Genomic DNA, 17289 nt, shown 5'->3' with positions numbered 1-17289 from the left:
TAAGAAGTCTTTTCAAAAATACATTTACAAGCTGTGAACTGAAACTTATAATTATATCAGTTGCTAATAAAAATCAAGATAGTTATAAAATATTTTCAAAATGTAGATCTCAATTTTTAAGGCAGTAATTTTTAAAATTTTAATTTCCAGTGCAATAGTTTACTAAGAAATATGTATGATTTCATAAATGTTTCACATGAAAAATCTTTCAATGAAAAAATCTTTAAAATGTTAAAAAGATTTAATATATTTTTGTGTTGTTAAAAACTTGTTAACAGCACATCACTTTGCAACTCCATTCTTTGGATAGTGAAACGGGTAGCATATAAATTTAATAAATAAATAAAAATAAACTCAACTTGATTTTTAATAAGATTTTTCTCTCTGATTTCTTTAAAAATAATTGGTGGATTTCTAGATCACATAATGACCACAACCAGTAGTGCCAGGATTGCAGTCATTAAGCAAAGCAGTTAGCTTTCCAGTTTTGTGCTGTAGCGCACAGCTGTGGGATTGCGGAACTCCGCACCCTACAGCCAATTTCGTCCTGCCAGGGGACCTTAAATGGGTCTGAAGTTGCCCCGGAGAGGTGATGAAGAAAGAGGGGTGCCCCTGTGATAACAGAGCGTTGGCGGTTGTTGCTTTCGATCCAGGGGAACCTAACCTGACAGGAGAAAGCTAGCTGCACACCAGCGTCTAGCCCAAACTATTTGCAGCCGAAGTCCAAGAGTACGAACCAGAACAATGGTGAACAGCATGCTTGGAACTCGTGAGAGTATCGATCTTCTGTCTCTACTCTGTAACTAAGTCCTTGGGAAAGATTCCCAAAGTAAGAAAACCTCTGAAAGTGAAGGGAGGGGACTACACCCCCAATCCCTCATAGAAGGAAGCGGCAAATTAATCTTTAAGGAGGAAAGAAATATATTGAAATCAAAGTTAAAATACTGCAGTCTGGATAAATCTAGAAATTAAAAAATAACTGCTAAGATTATACCTTAAAGGGTTTTGATGAAATAATAATAATAATTTTTGTCTGAAAAAGCTGGAAAATAACTACTGACACCTAGTGGAGAACTAGAGCATAGAACATTAATAACACTGACTCAGAAATTGGCAAGATGCCCAGAAAGAAAGAATAATCTGTTCCCTTGAACTTTAAAAACCCCTAGAAGACAGCTGGTGGGAACAAAGAAAGAATACATACTGGGTCAGCCATAAAATTAAAAAATGTCTGAAGGAAAAGAAATACTCTGACTGTTGCCTAACTCAAGAATTGTTTTACAGAAAAATAAAAACTTTGATTCTGGGCTAATAGTTTAGGAGGGAATTTACAGGAAGGACTCAAGTTGACTAAATATACTGAACTGCAATTTTGACTGGTTGACAACTGATCCCTGAATAAAAGAACTGTTATAAAATACTGATTTTACTGATACCTTGACAGTTGGAAATACAGTGAATTATAAAAACTATATATAAAGATAAGAACTATACAAAATTGGGCTGTTTGGATTCTGACTTTGGCTGGTTTGACAAGGCTAATTGTAGAGACTATGGCATTGATGAAGGACTATTTGAAAGGAAGAGACAACATGGATATTACATACTTATCAAAAAATGACAGAAAACTATATTTAATACTTACTCCTGAAGGACTTAGCCTGGAATATCAAAGACCTCCAGAAGCAACATTTCAAGACAAGACAAATACTTTCCAGGAGGAAATGTATGTAATGCTATGATACAAATGACAACAGCTTTAAACCACAAGATCAAAACCAACTTTGATGACATAAATGAGCACACTTCTAATCTAAACCAACAATCAAAAAACACTCAGAAAATGATGGTAAAGAATGAACAAACAAGTTCCGGTTTGCTGACACAGCCACCATGGACATCTGGAAGGCGAACTCCGTCTTCCGAATCCAGTTTTGCTTCACTGGGGGACCCTGGAAAGGGTCGAAAGTCATCCTGTAGGGGTGACCAGCAAGGAGAGGACTCCGCGGGAGAGCGGTAGTTTTTCTGCTAGATCTGGCACAGCTCTCCAAACCGGCGGGCAAAAGTCCAGCCACAGTAATATGGCTCATCACTAGACTGCAGACAGCCGAAGTCACATTTACCACCAGGCGCCTACAAAACAGCGTGGATGAGACTGGGTGAGATCTACCTCTCTTAAATCCCATTATCTTCTTTACCTGCATAGGTTGCCTAAAGTACTTTCCCCCTTGTGGAAAGAGGGAAGGGGAATTCTGTCCCACCCTCTAATAACAGCGGCAACCAACTATCCAGGGGAGTTTAAAATACTGAAAGAATAACCTGACTTTAATTGAACTTTAACCTGACTTTAATTGGACTTTAATTTTCCTAAAGTTTGAGAACTAAAAGATTCCTTATTTTTTATTCTATTTTATCTATAAAAAGAAGTAAAATTCCTAAATGGTATGGGTGACACCTTGTGGCTAAACCTGATATTACAATTCGTTATTGCCTAACAGAGACTTGGCTCACAGCCCAGACAATAGATGAAACTTTTGCAACCTTGGCTGATACCAGCTTTGAGAAGCCCAGCTGTGTTCTATACTCAGTGACAAAACTACTCTTATTCTCTGACTATACAGCTTTTAATTTTACGCACTATTAAGAAAACATGCTAAATTTTGCATTTATAGCCACAGACATGTACAAACAGATAAGCTAGAATAGTAGCTTCTTAAACTTTAAAAGGATGATACCTTCCATCTCTATTTCTGATTTCCTCCCTATCGCTGCCCTGAAATATTAACCAATGTGGTGGTAGTGCTGATGAGGATCATCATCACTCCCATAAAATTCATGTTAATATCATTCATCACAGCTGTGAACATCTGTTCTCAGGCCGAAAGGACAGAGGAATATTTCCACTAAATATATAGAATGTTAAAGTGCAAGGATGTGATGAAAGCAATCCAGAATTAGGATGAAGGAAGAAGCTCCATTGACCCCCCAGGCTCAGCTCCTGCCACTTCCAATTCGCCAATGCCAACCATGCAGCAGCGGAGCCCAGCTGCGAAGTGCTGGATAGGGCGTTCCGATGTTACTGGCAGCTGCTTTTCACTCCTGGGTACAAGGAGACAACAGGGAGCAATAGGGAGGACCTGTGTGTCCTAATCTTCTCATCTCCATGACCCAAGCAGGATGCAGTAACTATCCCACTCTTGAATCTCCAGAGGACTATAAGCTCAGCATTTCGGTGGATCTGATGCTTCTCACAGCCACCAGCATCTGGCGTGCCCTCAGAGGATTGGAGACCTTCAGCCAGCTTGCCTAGAGGGATGAAGATGGGGCATTCTACCTCAACAATACAGATGTGGTTGATTTCCCTCGCTTCCCTCACCGGAGTCTGTTCCTTGATACATCTCGCCATTATCTGCCTTTGAGAGTCATCTTGGAGACCCTGGATGTCATGGCCTACAACAAATTTAACATGTTCCACTGGCACATTGTGGATGACCCATCATTTCTATTTGAAAGCATGGTGTTTCCAGATCTCAGCCTGAAGGGATCCTATAACTTGGCCACTCACGTATACACTTCTAACGATGTGAAGATGGTGATTGAATATGCCTGGTTGCATGGGATCCAAACTGTTCCAGAATTTGACACTCCTGGACACACACTCTTTTGGGGACCAGGTGTCCCAGGCTTGTTGACTCCATGTTACGTATCCACAAAACCCAGTGGGACCTACGGGCCGGTCAACCCCATTCTTAACTCCATGGCTTCATTTTTTGCTGAAGTTAGTGCCATCTTCCCAGCTTTCTACCTTCACCTGGGAGGAGATGAGTTAGATTTCACCTGCTGGAGACCTAACACAGACATCCAAGCTTTCATGCAGAAAATGCAATTTGGCCAAAACTATGCCAAATTAGAATCCTTCTACATTCAAAGGCTGTCGGATATAGTCTCCTCTTACAAGAAAGGTTACATGGTGTGGCAAGAAGTGTTTGGTAATGGTGTGAAAGTGAACCCTAATACAGTCATACACGTGTGGAAAGGGATCCCCGTCACCTTTCAAGAGGAGATGTCTCGTGTCACGGAGTCTGGTTTCCGGACCCTGCTATCCTGCCCTTGGTACTTGAACATCATCTCTTACAGGCAGGATTGATTGGCAGCATATCGGGTGGAGCCTCTGGCCTTCAAAGGCAGCACAGAACAAAAAAACCTGGTTATTGGTGGAGAAGCCTGTATGTGGGGCAAATATGTGGATGCAACAGATTTAAACCCAAGACTGTGGCCCAGAGCTAGGGCTGTTGCTGAGTGTTTGTGGAGCAATGAGACAGTTCGAAACCAGCAAGATGCTTATGCCCGTTTGTCAGATTTCCAGTGCACCTTGCTTAGGCGAGGCATCCAGGCTGAACCCCTTTTTACAGGATATTGTGAATATGATACACTTTGATTTTACAATTACCTCCTTCCCCCAAATATCTGTACTATTTTAATATGTGCAGAGAGAATCTTTTTTTAAAAAAAACCCAATATTTCAATAAATCACTTCCCTATTTAAAAAAAAGAAAAAGAAAACATGGATGAAGATCAGGAACAGACTCTTCTTTTGATGAAAGCACTTATTAAAACTATTCTTACAGCCACTGGTGAAATAAGAGGCTACAGAAAAGAACAAGATGTCAGCCCAGATACACAAATTCAGACTTCGACTATAATTAAAGAATCAACTACACAGAATATAATAGAAGAAGTGGAACAATTAAACACTGTTAACAGAAGATTCAACTGATCAACAAATAGAGTTAATGGAAAACCCAGAAAAGAGATTGACAATATGGAAAAGACCTTCTATACAACCAGAAGAAACTTGAGAAACAAGAAGAACAGACTGAAGGGAAGATAAATATTCTAGGACAACTACTTTGAGAGGGGAAAAAGAAAGACGATTTGTTTGCATTTTCAAAAAAATGGCAACTGGATGACCTATTTCGTTCCAAATAATATGTATAATAACAGAGGGAAATCCATTTGATGATTTGACATTGCGAAGATGGAAGGCGAGCTGGCAAAGAAAGAAAGCTAGAATAAGACTGAAGAAAATTGGGGTTTTGACTTATTAGTGAAGATTCAAGGAGAATATACTTTAATAGATAGGTGTATATTTTGAATTCTACATTTTATTATGAGCCGAGGTGGCGCAGCAGTTAGAGTGCAGTACTGCAGGCCACTTTAGCTGACTGTGTTCAGCAGGTCAGCGGTTCAAATCTCACTGGCTCAAGGTTGACTCAGCCTTCCATCCTTCCGAGGTAGGTAAAATGAGGACCCAGATTGTTGGGGGCAATGTAAATATATATATACATTGCTTACTGGTGTACACCGCTTAGAGAGTGCTTGCACTTAAAGCGGTATATAAGTCTCATAAATAAATAAATAAATTTGTTTAAGGTTGAAGGCAAATACTATTGGGAGAAGGGAAGATCAAAGAAATATACTATTAATAAATATACTAGTAATGGAAGTACAAAAATTAATTATTATTGACTGTTAATTAACTATTCATTGTTTTTTCAAAATTTATGAACCAAGACAACACACTGTATACTAGGCACTAAAGATTGTTATTGTAAAATATCAATAACACATTTCTAAAAAAAATGAAAGCATTTCACTTAACAACCGCTTTACTCAATGGCCAAATTCTAATTGTAGACATAAGTCAAGGACTACCTGTGTCTTATTAAATAGCATGGTTTATAATAGCTTTCCAAAAAGTTAGACATAAATACATTGATACTAATGTCTTTTATAGGTGTAACCATGCGAGTGCCTCAAACAACAGCTTATGTTGTAAACAGTGGGTTAACTTTAGGATCTGGTGGACCTCAACTCACAGTACATCATCGGCCTCCTCCAGTACATTCAGTAAGTACAGTTATTTATTAAAATGAGTATTTAGAAAAGATGATACAACCACACAGTAGATCAAATGTTTTTATGCAGGGATCATTAATATTTTAAAGCTAATTGGGGACAGTACTATGAAAAGCTTTAATAGATGGAAAAAAATAGGGGATGATATCACAGGGGTGGACAGAGTTAGAGCCTCTTTGGGGTTCGAGGGGGGAAATTTAAGGACATGTGCACATGCAAAGAGAAAAATGTAGTTATTTCTGAGAGCATAAGAAAAAGATCTAGAGGCCACATGTGGGCCACAAATTATTCATTCTGTAGACGTTTCTGAAAATTATACAAACACATTACTATTTTGCTTACAGAACAATTCAAAATGCTGATTTTAATCTTTAAATCCTTAAATTGCTGAGACTAGTGTAGCCTTCTTTTGCAGTGACCTGTTTGGTTCTGTAAGAACCCTCCTAGTTTTCATTCCTCCTGAACCCAGCGTTTTTGGTGGCTGCTCCCATTTTCTGGAATTCCTTACCACTTGACAAAGTGCATGATTTTTTTAACTGTTGAGCGATCAATTCATGTAGTCTCTGAAATGATGAAGCAACTTCTTTGCGACTTTCACAACACCACTTCTCTTTCCTTTAGGAGCCATTGCGGCCTGTGCATCCAGCCCCTCTGCCAGAGGCCCAGCAGCCCTCCCGATTGCCTCCTGAAGCTGCCAACCATTCTTTGCCTCAGAAGCCACACCTGAAGCTAGCCCGAGTGCAAAGTCAAAATGGCATTGTCCTTTCTTGGAGTGTTTTGGAAGTGGACCGGAGCTGTGCCAGTGTGGATAGCTATCACCTATATGCATACCATGAGGACCCAAGTGCCACTGTACCCTCTCAGTGGAAAAAGATTGGGGAAGTAAAAGCCCTTCCTCTGCCTATGGCATGCACACTTACTCAGTTTGTGTCTGGCAGCAAATATTACTTTGCTGTGCGTGCTAAAGACATCTATGGACGCTTTGGACCCTTCTGTGACCCCCAGTCAACAGATGTGATTGCTTCCCAAAGCAGTTAAACTTAAGACATTGAAAGCTTCCATTCTTGCCCCATGGCTGTGGCTTTCTCTAGTTTGAGTTTGTTCTCATGCATGAAACTCATTGTAAAATCTCCTCTACAGAATTATTTTGGACAGCTCTTTCATACACTACAAAACTTACAACCAAAACTGAAATAAATTCATAACCTCCATCAAGAGAGCTTGTATTTCTGATGAAATAGTCTCCTCCCCTTTACTTACAAGCCACTGTACCTAGTAAATAGTGAGTTAACAAAGTCTTGGGAATTTGGCTGACATGTTTCACATGGTCCACCAGTAATATCAGACATTGACACAAGTGCAAAGTATAACAGGTTAGGTGGGAAGCCTGGATTCAGGGTTGTGCTTAGTCCTAGAAGAGTGACCCGTTGTACTTTACAAGACATCTAATCTACTTCCTAAAGGGCAAAGGAACTTATCCACAATCAGTTTTTGAATCCTTGTACATGGGTCTGCTTATTGGAATGAAAAAGTTCCAGGCAGGCTTGCAATCTATTTGTCACCATAACCTGGTAGTATTTTTAAGCCCACACTAAAGCTAGGTTTCTAGAAAACTTCATTTACATTTTCAATAGCTTCCTGGTTCTCTTTTTATGACCTTTCTCTTAAAAAATTTAATTTGTGCCTTAAACAATAATTTCAAAATAAATGCAGTCACACTGTGTTCCTCTTTCTTTGCCATCCTTTCAATATTCTGCTCTTTTGCCAACCGTAGAATGTTATAATTTCTCATCGCAGATTCACTTGACAAGTAATGCCCAGGTTTTCTAATAATTCATGCTAAAGTTTACATTACTTATTAAATTTAATCTGTGAAGATTCATCACTCACAATGTTTAGCTGCATCATGCTGTTCTTAAGATGGTAGGTAGCCCAAAAATAAACTTTCATTTTTTAACACACGCTAATACCTAGAATTCTGTGTAATAACCTTATGAAAATTCTATACTGACCCAGTCAAAACAACAGAATAGATCCTCCATTTTTTCCAATTCAGCAAAGCTCATGACCACTGAAAATAAATAAGCTTCACCTGACATGGAAATCAAAGAAAATATACCATACTGTATTCTAGAGTAAAATAGGACATACATTATCTTCCTGGTTGACAATTTCTATTAAATAGTGAGTGGCAACTCTTCACTGCATTGCTTGGCACTTCCTATTACTTCCTGTTCTGAAATTGATAGGGTTGGAATAGAAACACAAAGTTCAAAAGGCACAGTCAGAAGCTAGCTTCGGAAGACAGGGTCTTAATTCTGTTTATATGGGAAGGTTTATTTCAGTAAAGAAAAATCATAGTCTTGTGGCATTTTGTGTCTTATTTTTCTCAGAATTATGTGGAAAGCTTTGCTTGTCTCTGTAAGTGGTGTAGTCAGAAACTATTTTTGAGCGGGTGAATTTTGTTCTGCTTATTATGAATTTCAAATCACAATAGCAGGTAATTAGCATATACTCACATTTTCTTACTACCTTCAAAAATTATCTTGATATAAAACAACTAGTTAACTAGAAACTAATCTCTGAAATGGTCACAAATAAGATTTTTATTATATACTGAGGGAGGGGCATATTTAGCCCATTTCTGTTTGCTGAAAAATGCAATAGGCAGCCAATCAAAGGGATCAGAAATCACTGGAAGGAGCATTTAATTACAAAAACATGCTTTTTTTTTTCAAGAAGCATTGGATTCCTCTTTAATTTGGCTGTTCCCATTGTTTGTAGCCAATATATTGTTGTTTGCCCTTCTTAAATTTTTTTTTGTACTTGGATAATAAAATCAAGCCTGAGAACATCTGGGAGTAAAGTATACTTTCATAAGGCGTGCAACTTTCTTTTTGAGGTTAGGGTACTAGGACCTACAATTTTAAAAAATGGCGTAAGAAGTTCAAGAACTTTCAGTTCCAGTTTCCAATATCAGATTTTGTTCCATATTCAAGTAAGTTTGCGGCAGATGTTAATTTCAGCACTTCTTAAATTAACATTTTGCAGCATAGTTGTTAGCCTTCAGATTTATGAACTGCAACTGATAGGGTAGGATGCTACATTTTCCAAAACAACATGCCTCACAAATTATATAGAGCAATACAGAGTAAAGCAGAAAAAAATTCTTATGTGTAAGTAATGGCAAACCACATTATATTTTTTATTCTGTGCTTAATTCTCTGCCTTTGTCCCAAAAAAGACATCTGAATCTGTAGATATTAATATGTCCTTGCAACAGATAATGGAAACTATTCTTTTTCTATCAAACTACTATAAACAGGATTGCATGGCAACAAACTGGACTGATGCTGAATTTTTATTCTGTGCTCATTGAAAAACTGCATCCCACTCAGCCTTGTGAGCTTGTTATAGTATGGATAGAAGAGATATTTTTTGAAAGACCTTAAAGAAGAAAAGAAAATTACACTGTCTACATTGTACTATATTAGTATTTTTTTCTCACCACACTTATGTATGTATGCCTGACCCAGCTTAGAGATTTTTTTCTACTATAATTTCACTGTGAAACTAAAGTTTTATATATAATTCAACAATGTTCTGCTCTTTAATACTGAGAATGCAGTTACTAGTGATATTCAAGTTTCATTTCAGAAGAAACTATAAATTCTGAACGAGCTGGATGTTTGTTATCTGAGTCTGGAACTCTTGTTAGTTTATTTCTGTTTTCAATTTTTTTCTAAATTACAATTTATACCAAAAAAAAATATGGTTGAATTTAGATTGTGGAGAGAGCAAGAGATGCAACACGTGCTTTTTATATTAGCAACTTACTGGCAGAGGATATGTTCAGTGATACTAACAAGCACCCTAAGAATGCTGAACAAAAATGCTATGTTTAATGCTTACTGAAACAACCTGATTAATTTGTATTTTCAGTGTGTTGGGCAATTTCTGTAAATTATACATAAAAATACTAAAGGTAAATTGTGACAAAATGTCTGAGAACAACCTACTAGAATTAGAACATGGGTTGTACTACAATAAATTAAATTGGTCCATTCATTCAATGTTCGACTGATCCAATCAATTGCTACTACTTGCCCAAGAGTTCTGTGACTCTAGAATCCATATTACATGTAGAATTAGTGCTTCAGTAGTTTTTATATTTATTCCTTGACTCGCAATATCACAGTATTGGCTAGGAGAACTACAACCAGAATGTGAAATTACGTTATGATGATGCCATCTTACACTTTCTTTGTATTCTCATTCATTCGATGGCAAAAATGTTCATTTTGCATATGAAATCTTGCTGTTTTGAAGATCTTCATATTTGGGTTGTATGAAAATTGGATGACCATATTTTTAGCAGTATAGAGGTTATGTTGAGAGTAATGTACAAATATGCAAGAGTGCAAATCTAAATGTTCTACAGTATTATCATTGGATCTCACCTATATTTTAAAGCAGAATGATTGGTTTCTTACCTTCTTGTGCTAGCTTGAAAATATATTTTAAGACTAAGCTTAAATTTTAACTGTAAATAAAACAACTGGACAGCCAAAACCCGAGGTACTCTTCAGACCGGTAATTTATAAGCACTGATAAATAAACTTACACAAAACTCCTTATAGAAATTTGCACTCTGATTTTTTTTTCCTCAACAGATGAACATGTAAATAATGTAGGCTGTACCAAAAAGTCCAGTTTAAGCAGGACAGTGGCAAGTTCTCCTAACTTTTATATGCATTGTAGACTAGTGTCTGTATATGTGTTAATTGTAGTGGGGTTTTGTCTTGATACGCCTGAAATTTATACTTTGAAATAAACTACTGGGTTTTTTAACTTTTGAGTTTTGTGTGATTAGTTTGGAAGATAAAAAGAGCATTTGGTTTAAGGAATGGAAATAACAGTCCAGAATACTTGCTTTCAGAGCATAAAGTAATATTTATTAAATTTATATCCATCAACTGACAGTCTCAATGGTTTACTACACTGAGGAGCAAAATGAGAGTATAAAATAAAACATCAATGGTAAGTCTAAAATAATTTAAACCAGATATGCTGTCACTCATCATAGATCAAATGATTTCAAACATTTGAAAGGCGAGATTGATGGCATACAAGTTTACTAGATAAGTTCCCCAGAAAGCTAAATCATGGGCAAATCAAAATTCTTAAGAGAGGTTTGTTCATAATATAAATGTTAAGGGAGAAAAGTTGTCTAAAAGGCTCTACTACCTGTACTTTGCAGATAGGGAATATCAGTCTTCCTGGGTTGATTCTACTTGGAGAAAGTAGTTCTGCAAATAGTTTTGTGCCAAGCCATATAGGGCTGTATAGCTAACAATCAGTACTTTGAATCAGAATCCTAGGGATGGAAGGGATATTGGAGGTCTTCTAGCCCAACCCCCTGCTCAAAACGGGAGCCTTTTACCATCCTAGCTAAATGGTTGTCCAGTCTATATTTGAAACACCAGCAATGGAGCACCCTCAATCCCAGAAAGCAAACTATTCCGCTGAATAATTTTTCTCGGTGTCAGAAAAATTATCCTTACTTCTAGGCTGGATCTCACTATCAAGCTTCTGCCAAATCTTGTCCTGCCCTCTGGTACCTTAGAGCAGGGCTTTTCAATAGGTGGTATGCAGTCCTGCCCAGCCCAGTCAAGGGTAGAGGGGGAGGGAATGAGCCAAACAGGCACAGCGCAAGACTTGCCATGAGGCAAAGGCTCCAGGAGGAGGGGGGCAGAGACAGGAAGGGATATAAAAGGGGGCAGTTTGTGCTGGAGAGGGATAGAAAAAAAAAGATGCAGCCTTGGGAGGAGGAGGAAGAAGAGTCAGCTGGAGCTGCACTGAAGGTAAAAGGAGGAGAAGGAGGGGTGAGAGGAGAGGACAAAAAACAGGCCAGGCGCGTACACAGGTGGCAGCGACAAACAGGTAAAAATGCAGCTGGGGAAGGGTCACGGCATGAGAGTCCACGTTACCTGCGCTACTCTGCCCAGCCCCCCCCCAAGTGCAGCAGCGCATTCTCACCGTGTGGACAGGCTGAGCCAGGCAAACTGGTGACAAGCTGAAACACCTGGGTGCGTGTAGAAGTGGTGAGTGCATGTGCCTGGCACCTGGTGTCCTGGGTGACAGGGAAGCATTCAGAATGTGGTCAGCCTGCATGGCAAAACAGTCATCCCGGATGCCAGGCACATGCGCTCACTGCCACCTCTGCGCGTGCCTAGGTTTGGCATGTCGCCGGTTCGCCTCACTCGGCCCAGCTGCTCCATATGGTGAGGAGAGCACACCAGGCTGGGATCTGGGCAGTGTAGCGTAGGTAACGTGGACTCTCATGCCACTCATGGTATCCCCCCCAGAGTCCATGGGTGTGTAAAGTGGGCAAGGTCCATTTGCTGATCTCTTTCAGGTAATGCCTGTTTTTCTCCTTCCCTCATTACAAATATCTTCCCACCACTCTGCTGTTAACACTGTGCAGCTCTTGTCCAGCAATTTACAGTGGCCTTTCAAGTCACAGCCACCGGTAGCACAGCCACCAGCCGCACTGGCAGCCTGTCCCCCTCCCCTTGTCCCTTCCTGAGCATGGAGGGAGGGAAGGAGGGAGGGAAGGACGGGATAATGGGAGGGAGGGAGACAAGAAAGCACCCACCCCAACCCCACCTCCATCCACCAGAGACCCACGGATCCCCCCATAGCCCTGCCCGCACCCCCCACAGGTGCCCCGTGACTGAGTGATGTTGAGCTGGCCATTGACTTTGCTTGTCAAAAAATTGCAAAAGGTGATCACATGACCCTGGGACACTGTGACCATCATAAGTACGAATCAGTTGCCAAGCATCCAAATGTAAATCACATGACCCTGGGGATGCTGCAACAGTCATAAGTGTGAAAATGATCATAAGTCACTTTTTTCAGTGCTGTTGTAACTTCAGTCACTAAGTGAATTGTTGTAAGTCGAGGACTACCTGTACTTTATCACTTTTTTTCCTTTTTTTTGTCATCAAGTTTTTGACACCTTGCTCAGCGATTGGTGATACTCAGATATTGCCATATCTTAAAAGTGGTACAATGGGTGAAAAGGGTGAAAAGCCCTGCCTTAAGAGAATGTCAATCCCCTCTTCTTTATGTCAGCCTCTCAAGTACTGGAAGACAGTTATCATCTTCCCCACCCCCAATCCTTTTTGATAGGCTAGACACAACTGTTTGGCGTATGATTTAGCCTCCAGACCCTTTGTCATCTAGAGCAAAGCAGAATAAAATGCTTTATTTGGCCAGGTGTGATTAGATATACAAGGAATTTGTCTCTGGTACAAAAGCTTCTGATATACATGCAAAGCAACAGAGTAATAATAATCATAATAATGATATCAATAAGGGGGCAGTAAAGAAGATGAGAAGGATAATATTACTATACCCTTACAACATGGGTGAATAAATGTAGATATAAGACAATACTGTGAGGATTAGAGTGATGGTATGAGGGGGAAAAAACTGTCCCTGTGTCTAGTTATGGTATACAATGCCTATAGCAGCCTCCTAAGGGAAGTAATTGAAACAGTTTAGGCATCTGTAGTTGAGGGGTCTGTAGTTATTTTCTCAGTCCTCCTTCTGACCTGGGCAAATACAGGTCTTCTGTGGAAGTCAGGTTGGTTGCAATTCTTTTTTCTGCAGTCCTATTTGTTGCAGTCTGTACTTATCCTGTTTAGTTGCTGTACCAAACCAGACAGTTATAGAAGTTTAAATGACAGATTCAATTATTCCTCTGTAGAACTGTATCAACAGCTCCTGGGGCAGTCTGAGCTTTCTGACTTGACGCAGGAAGAACATTCTTTGTTGTGCCTTTTTTGATGATGGTTCTAATGTTAGGTGTCCATTTCAAATCCTGGGAAATTATACTACCTCAAAACGTGAAAGATTCTACTGCTGATACTGTGCTGTCAAATATAGTAAAAGGTAGAAGACTAGGAAGGCTCCTCATAAAATCCACTTTCATCTTTACAGTTTTAAGCATGTTCAGCTCCAAATTGTTCCAGCTACACCACAGGGCCAGTTCAACCTCCCATCTATATGCAGATTCATCACAATCTCAGATGACCAATGACTGCTATATCATCTGCAAACTTCAATACTTTAACAGAAGGATCCTTAGGAATACAGTCATTAGTATATATAGAGAAAACAATGGAGAGAGCACACAGCCCTGAGAGGCGCCAGTGCTAATTGTCCAGGTGCTCTATATGATTTTCCATAGCTTCACCTGTTGCTTCCTATCTGTCAAAAAGCTAGTAATCCACATACAAGTATGGACAGACACAGCTAGCTGAATCAGTTTAGAGGTTGTTTTTTTCCTGAAATGGTATTGAATGCCAAGCTAAAGTGCAGTGCCATATTGATAGCATCATCTGTCGATCTATTTACTAAAGGGATCTAATTGCAAGGAGTCTAAGAGTGGATCTGTGACGGTTTTCAGGTGGACCACCAGTACTCTCTCAAAGTGTCTTCATAACTACAGATGTCAGAGTGACTAGTACAAAGTCATTCAGCTCCCCAATGGAGAGTTTCTTGGGAACTGGGATGATAGTAGAGCATTTGAAGCAACAAGGGACATAGCACATATCCTGTGATTTAATAAAGATACGGGTGAAGATGAGGACCAGTTGTTCAGCATAGGTTGAAGGAGTTACTCCATCTGGAACGGGTGCTTTTCTAATCTTGTTTGTTCTTCTCTGCACACTTTCCAGACTCAACATCTTTTTTATATCATGGTGACCAGAACAGAATGTAATATTTCAAGTATGGCCTCACATTCTGTAAAACGGTATATCATTTTTTGTTGTCTTGACACTATCCCTATGTTGATGCAGTCTAGGATTGGATTGCGTTTTTTGGTACCTCCATCATACTGTTGGCTCATACTTAAATGATGGTCCACCAAGACCTAGATCCTTCTCATAGTTACTACTATCGACTCAATTACAATTCAGGTACTGTACTTGACATCGATAGGCAGCCAGTATAGGGTTTGGAGTACAGTTTTAATATGCTCCTAACGGCAGATGCCAGTTATTAACCAGGTACTGCATTCTGAATTAATTGAAGGTTCTGAATGATCTTCAAAAACATCCCTAAGTAAAGTACATTTGAAGTAGTCCAAGGAAGTGATGAAAGTATAGAAGGCTGTTGCATGGTTCTTTCACTCCTGATAGGACTCTAACTACTGCACTAACCAGAACTGGGTGAAAGCATAAATCTGGTTACAGTCTTCAGTTGCTCATCAAACAGCCATAAGTCCAATAGGTTTCTTGCATCCCAACCTGCTCTTTTGGAGGCAATGCCACCCCATCAACAGACAGTATCAGAGAGCTATTATTTTTAGCAACTCTACTCTGAGATTGCTGGAAATCTCTCTAAGCATCTGCCAGAATTCATCTAGAATCAACAGTCACTTGCAATACGTCATCCTAATCAGGCTATTTGCTCCATAGAAATCATTTATCTAAAATGAACAAAATCCAAGGGCTATATATGCTATTAAGCCCATACCTACTTGCATATATCAGGCTTTCTCTTTCTCATAAGAAGCCACGGGTAAAATCAAGGTATATCCAGATCAGTTTATTTGATATGGCAGAAAAAATGTAAACACAATTAATCTTCCTGCATATGTTAAAATCCTCAGATACAGATTATTCACAGCACTGGTTTCATTGTAACAAAATCAAAATTATATGACTCTGGTAGACCCTGGTGCTTTGTCTTGTTGAAATGAACCCAGCTGAAGACAGGTAGGCCTTTCTCAACAGGTGGGCCATTGATGGCATAGGCTGTAAACTTTGCAGCCATACTGATATCTGCTACCTATACAAAATTTTAAAAAAGAGAAGAAAAGAAGGGGTAGATGGATATTTCACAAATATAACATGCACAAATTATTTCTGAAATTTCCTTCAAATATGAATAGGTCATTTTAATTCATGCTTTTTCTGATTTCTATGTGACATTAAAAGAAAGCAAAATCATTCAGAAATGTCCCAGGACAATCCAAACCATGTTAACTGAATCACATATGCCCCAAACCAGGCCCCTTTATTCAGCAAGGTGAATTGAAGACTAGAATGGAGATACTGAGTTATACATTTGATACTGGTGAGATATGATTTTGTGTATTTTAATTCTGTGTAAAGTGGGGAGAGAGGCCTGAATAATTTCCTAGATCTAAATAAAAAGGGAAAGCTGGCACACGAGGATGCATGACAACAAATTTGGATTCATCCAGGTTTTGTCTTGAGCTGACTTTATGAACAGATTATTTATCAAATATTAAGCCACATTCCCTAACAATGAAAGCATGGTGAGATTTCAACAACCAGCCTCCTTAGTGAGAATCTTAACAATTGTCCTATGCTGTTTCTTCTGACCCAAAAATACCCAATCTTGTAATGTGTTGTACATACAGCTATCTTTGAAAACCATCCAGAACCAACAACTGGTGGTGTAATAATAATTTCTTTCTTCTGTTCATATTTTCCCCATATTTCAATTAACTCATTTAACTATTTCCTCTCACAATTCTTGCTATTCCTCTTTTTGACATCCTGAAGTAAAAAGTGAGTGATTACAAATATCTCAATGTTCTGTTTCTGTATGAGTCTTCTGTACTATTGCAAAATAGATGGATAAAAACAGTGGTGGGATTTAGCCAGTTTGCACCATTTCGGCAGAACTGGTAGCTAATTTTTTATTGCCCAGGTCCAGAATGGACTTCCAGAAGTGGCATCCACATAGAGAACCAGTTGTTCACATATTTGAATCCCACCATAAGATAAAAATGATAAGTCAATGTTCAAAATTTCTGAATCTTCCTTCCAGAAAACCAAACAGATTACAAACATGAGTGAAGGTAAATATACACATCCCACAATAATGTTGCAGGATCCAATCTGAATCAGTTACCAGGATGAAAGGTTCATTCTTCCAAGCTTTTGGGCTCATAGTGGCTCCCCCATGATGGGACTCCAGCACAAGCCTGAAAGCTTGGGAGAATAAACCTTTTGTCAGTTTGGATCCTGTAACCTACACACAGGTTAAGAATGAAGACTATGATATTACCTACTCAAAATTAATTTCTCAAGAATAGGAGGGTTGCTAAACTACAATTCTGAACATCCACCACAGTTAGCCAGGCTGGTTAGGACTAAAAGAGACCCCTTGCCTCTATCTTAAAGGGAGAATTAAATTTTATACTGTACTAGTCTGTATCGTGAAGCTGCAATAGCTATACTTTACAATCCTAACACTAAAACAAGTATTTACACTGAATCCTTGTTTTATTTTTAACTGTTAATTAGATGAAAGTTGCTG

General features: G+C 39.0%; 3 protein-coding genes across 9 annotated transcripts in view; 2 read left to right on the top strand and 1 right to left on the bottom strand.

The window, feature by feature from the left end:
- The window catches only part of LOC120304721 (activating transcription factor 7 interacting protein), a 131158-nt gene extending 120388 nt beyond the window's left edge, over positions 1-10770 (top strand). For all 7 annotated transcript variants that reach the window (XM_039335644.1, XM_039335647.1, XM_039335646.1 and 4 more), the window contains 2 exons: positions 5798-5910; positions 6541-10770. In XM_039335644.1, the coding sequence (XP_039191578.1) occupies positions 5798-5910; positions 6541-6957 (530 nt within the window). In that variant the 3' untranslated portion in view covers positions 6958-10770. The remainder of the gene's footprint in view (positions 1-5797; positions 5911-6540) is intronic.
- On the top strand, positions 6-5252 carry LOC120304722 (beta-hexosaminidase subunit alpha-like). Its single transcript, XM_039335648.1, is given in 1 exon segment — positions 6-5252. A coding segment is annotated over 1 exon segment (993 nt). The 5' UTR covers positions 6-3445; the 3' UTR covers positions 4439-5252.
- A 4752-nt stretch (positions 10771-15522) lies between the features above and the next one.
- PLBD1 (phospholipase B domain containing 1) overlaps positions 15523-17289 on the bottom strand; it is a 46840-nt gene continuing 45073 nt past the window's right edge. Inside the window, exon 11 of the mRNA XM_039335639.1 lies at positions 15523-15786. Coding sequence (XP_039191573.1) covers positions 15619-15786 — 168 coding nt within the window. The 3' untranslated portion in view covers positions 15523-15618. The remainder of the gene's footprint in view (positions 15787-17289) is intronic.

This window comes from Crotalus tigris, unplaced genomic scaffold (assembly GCF_016545835.1).
Source record: "Crotalus tigris isolate CLP2741 ecotype Arizona unplaced genomic scaffold, ASM1654583v1 scf7180000017644.4837335, whole genome shotgun sequence".
Taxonomy (NCBI): Eukaryota; Metazoa; Chordata; class Lepidosauria; order Squamata; family Viperidae; genus Crotalus; species Crotalus tigris.
The sequence above is the reverse complement of the archived record's forward strand: the minus strand, read 5'-3'. Positions and strand labels throughout refer to the sequence as shown.